Source organism: Castor canadensis, chromosome 8 (assembly GCF_047511655.1).
Source record: "Castor canadensis chromosome 8, mCasCan1.hap1v2, whole genome shotgun sequence".
Classification (NCBI taxonomy): Eukaryota; Metazoa; Chordata; class Mammalia; order Rodentia; family Castoridae; genus Castor; species Castor canadensis.
Window position 1 is genome coordinate 1,809,756 of NC_133393.1, and position 2,082 is coordinate 1,811,837.

A 2,082-nucleotide genomic window follows, 5' to 3' on the forward strand; every position below is an offset into this window, starting at 1 on the left:
GGGTCAGCGGGGCGCGGTGGCGGCGCGGGGTCTGCGGGGCGCGGGGTCTGCGGGGCGCGGGGTCTGCGGGGCGCGGTGGCGGCGCGGGGCGCGGTGGCGGCGCGGGTCTGCGGGGCGCGGGGTTCAGCGGGGTCAGCGGGGCGCGGAGTCAGTTGGGCTCGGTGACGGATCGGGTGTCAGCGGGGCGCGGGGTCAGCGGGGCGCGGGTCTGCGGGGCGCGGGGTCTGCGGGGCGCGGGGTCAGCGGGGCGCGGTGGCGGCGCGGGGCGGTCGAGCGGCCCCCCAGGCCTAACGATTTCCCATCTCCGGTCGCTGCGCTCAGGATGCCGCCCTCCGCTGGGAACCAGCTGGGCTATGCGCCCCCCGACGGAGGCTGGGGCTGGGCCGTGGTCTTCGGCTCCTTCATCTCCATCGGTTTCTCCTACGCGTTCCCCAAGTCCATCACCGTCTTCTTCAAGGAGATCGAGACCATCTTCAACGCCAGCACCAGCGAGGTGTCGTGGATCTCGTCCATCATGCTGGCGGCCATGTACGCGGGCGGCCCGGTCAGCAGCGCGCTGGTCAACAAGTACGGCAGCCGGCCGGTGGTGCTGGTGGGCGGCTGTCTGTCCGGCATCGGCCTAGTGGCCGCGTCCTTCTGCAATACGGTGCAGGAGCTCTACCTGTGCATCGGCTTCGTCGGAGGCCTGGGGCTGGCCTTCAATTTGAACCCGGCCCTCACCATCATCGGCAGGTACTTTTACAAGAAGCGACCCCTGGCCAATGGCCTGGCCATGGCGGGCAGCCCGGTGTTCCTGTCCACCCTGGCCCCGCTCAACCAGGTTTTCTTTAGTATCTATGGGTGGAGAGGGAGCTTCCTGATCCTTGGAGGACTCCTGCTCAACTGCTGTGTCGCCGGGTCCCTGATGCGACCGATAGGACCCATGGCCCACAAAGACATATCCAAGAAATACCCTCCCGGTGCTGAAAAACCCGATGCAAGTACTGCAAATGCAGAACTTGCTGGAGAGAACCCCCAAAAGAGAAGACAACCAGACACCCAAACCTCAGATCAATTCATAGGCTGGTTCCTCTTATCCCATAGAGGCTTCTTGATATACCTCTCCGGAAATTTGTTCATGTTTTTTGGACTCTTTGCACCTTTGGTCTTCCTCAGTAACTACGGCAAGAGTAAGGGCTTTTCCAGTGAGCAGGCGGCCTTCCTTCTTTCCATCCTGGCTTTTATTGACATGGGAGCCAGGCCTTCTATGGGATTCATAGCCAACACCAAGCTTGTGAGACCTCGAATCCACTACTTCTTTGCGGTTGCTTCTATTGCAAATGGAGTGTGTCACCTGATGATACCTTTTACCAGCAGCTATATGGGGTTCTGTCTCTATGCCGGCCTCTTTGGATTTGTCTTTGGGTGGCTCAGCTCCATATTGTTTGAGACACTGATGGACCTCGTTGGACCCCAGAAGTTCCCCAGTACTGTGGGTGTGGTGACTATTGCCGAATGCTGTCCTGTCCTCCTGGGGCCACCGCTTTTAGGCCATCTCAAGGACATTTATGGAGACTATAAATACACTTACTGGGCTTGTGGCATCACCCTTATTTTCGCAGGTGTCTACCTCTTCATCGGCATGATTATCAATTACCGACTTTTGGCCAAAGAGCAGACGGCAGAGCAGCAGAAAAGGGGAAGTAAGGAGGAGACCAGTGCAAGTGTGGGTGAGAAGTCAGAAAGGGGTATCAAGACAGCGCCATCTTCGGAGCACAGAAGCGAAGGAGACCCAGCAGAGGAGGAGAATCCAGTGTGACCCCCTGCTGGAGCAGCAACATCTGGCACTGAGGACATTTGTATCGCCAACACCTCAGGTGTTCATCCATGGAGTTTTCATTTCACTTCTTACCAATAGCTAAATTTAAAAGATTCGGTTCTTTGGGGACCGAGTGGTGACAAAGGGAAAGAGGTAGGGTTTTTGTGTGTCTCCTTTAAACCTTAGCTTTTAACCGTGTCCCGAAGATTGCTATCTGTGCCTTAACAGTTTAGTCCTTAAAACTCTGTAGAGCCTTAACTTTTCAAACCGCTCTGTTCTAATTC

The 2,082-nt window shown here is 57.4% G+C and overlaps 1 protein-coding gene across 1 annotated transcript; it reads left to right on the forward strand.

Moving 5' to 3' along the window:
* The first annotated feature begins 322 nt into the window (after nt 1–322).
* LOC109684438 (monocarboxylate transporter 1-like) lies at nt 323–1,798 on the forward strand. The gene has a single exon (XM_020160837.2). It carries the CDS (start codon nt 323–325, stop codon nt 1,796–1,798), a length of 1,476 nt encoding a protein of 491 aa, XP_020016426.2.
* Nucleotides 1,799–2,082: the final 284 nt, after the last annotated feature.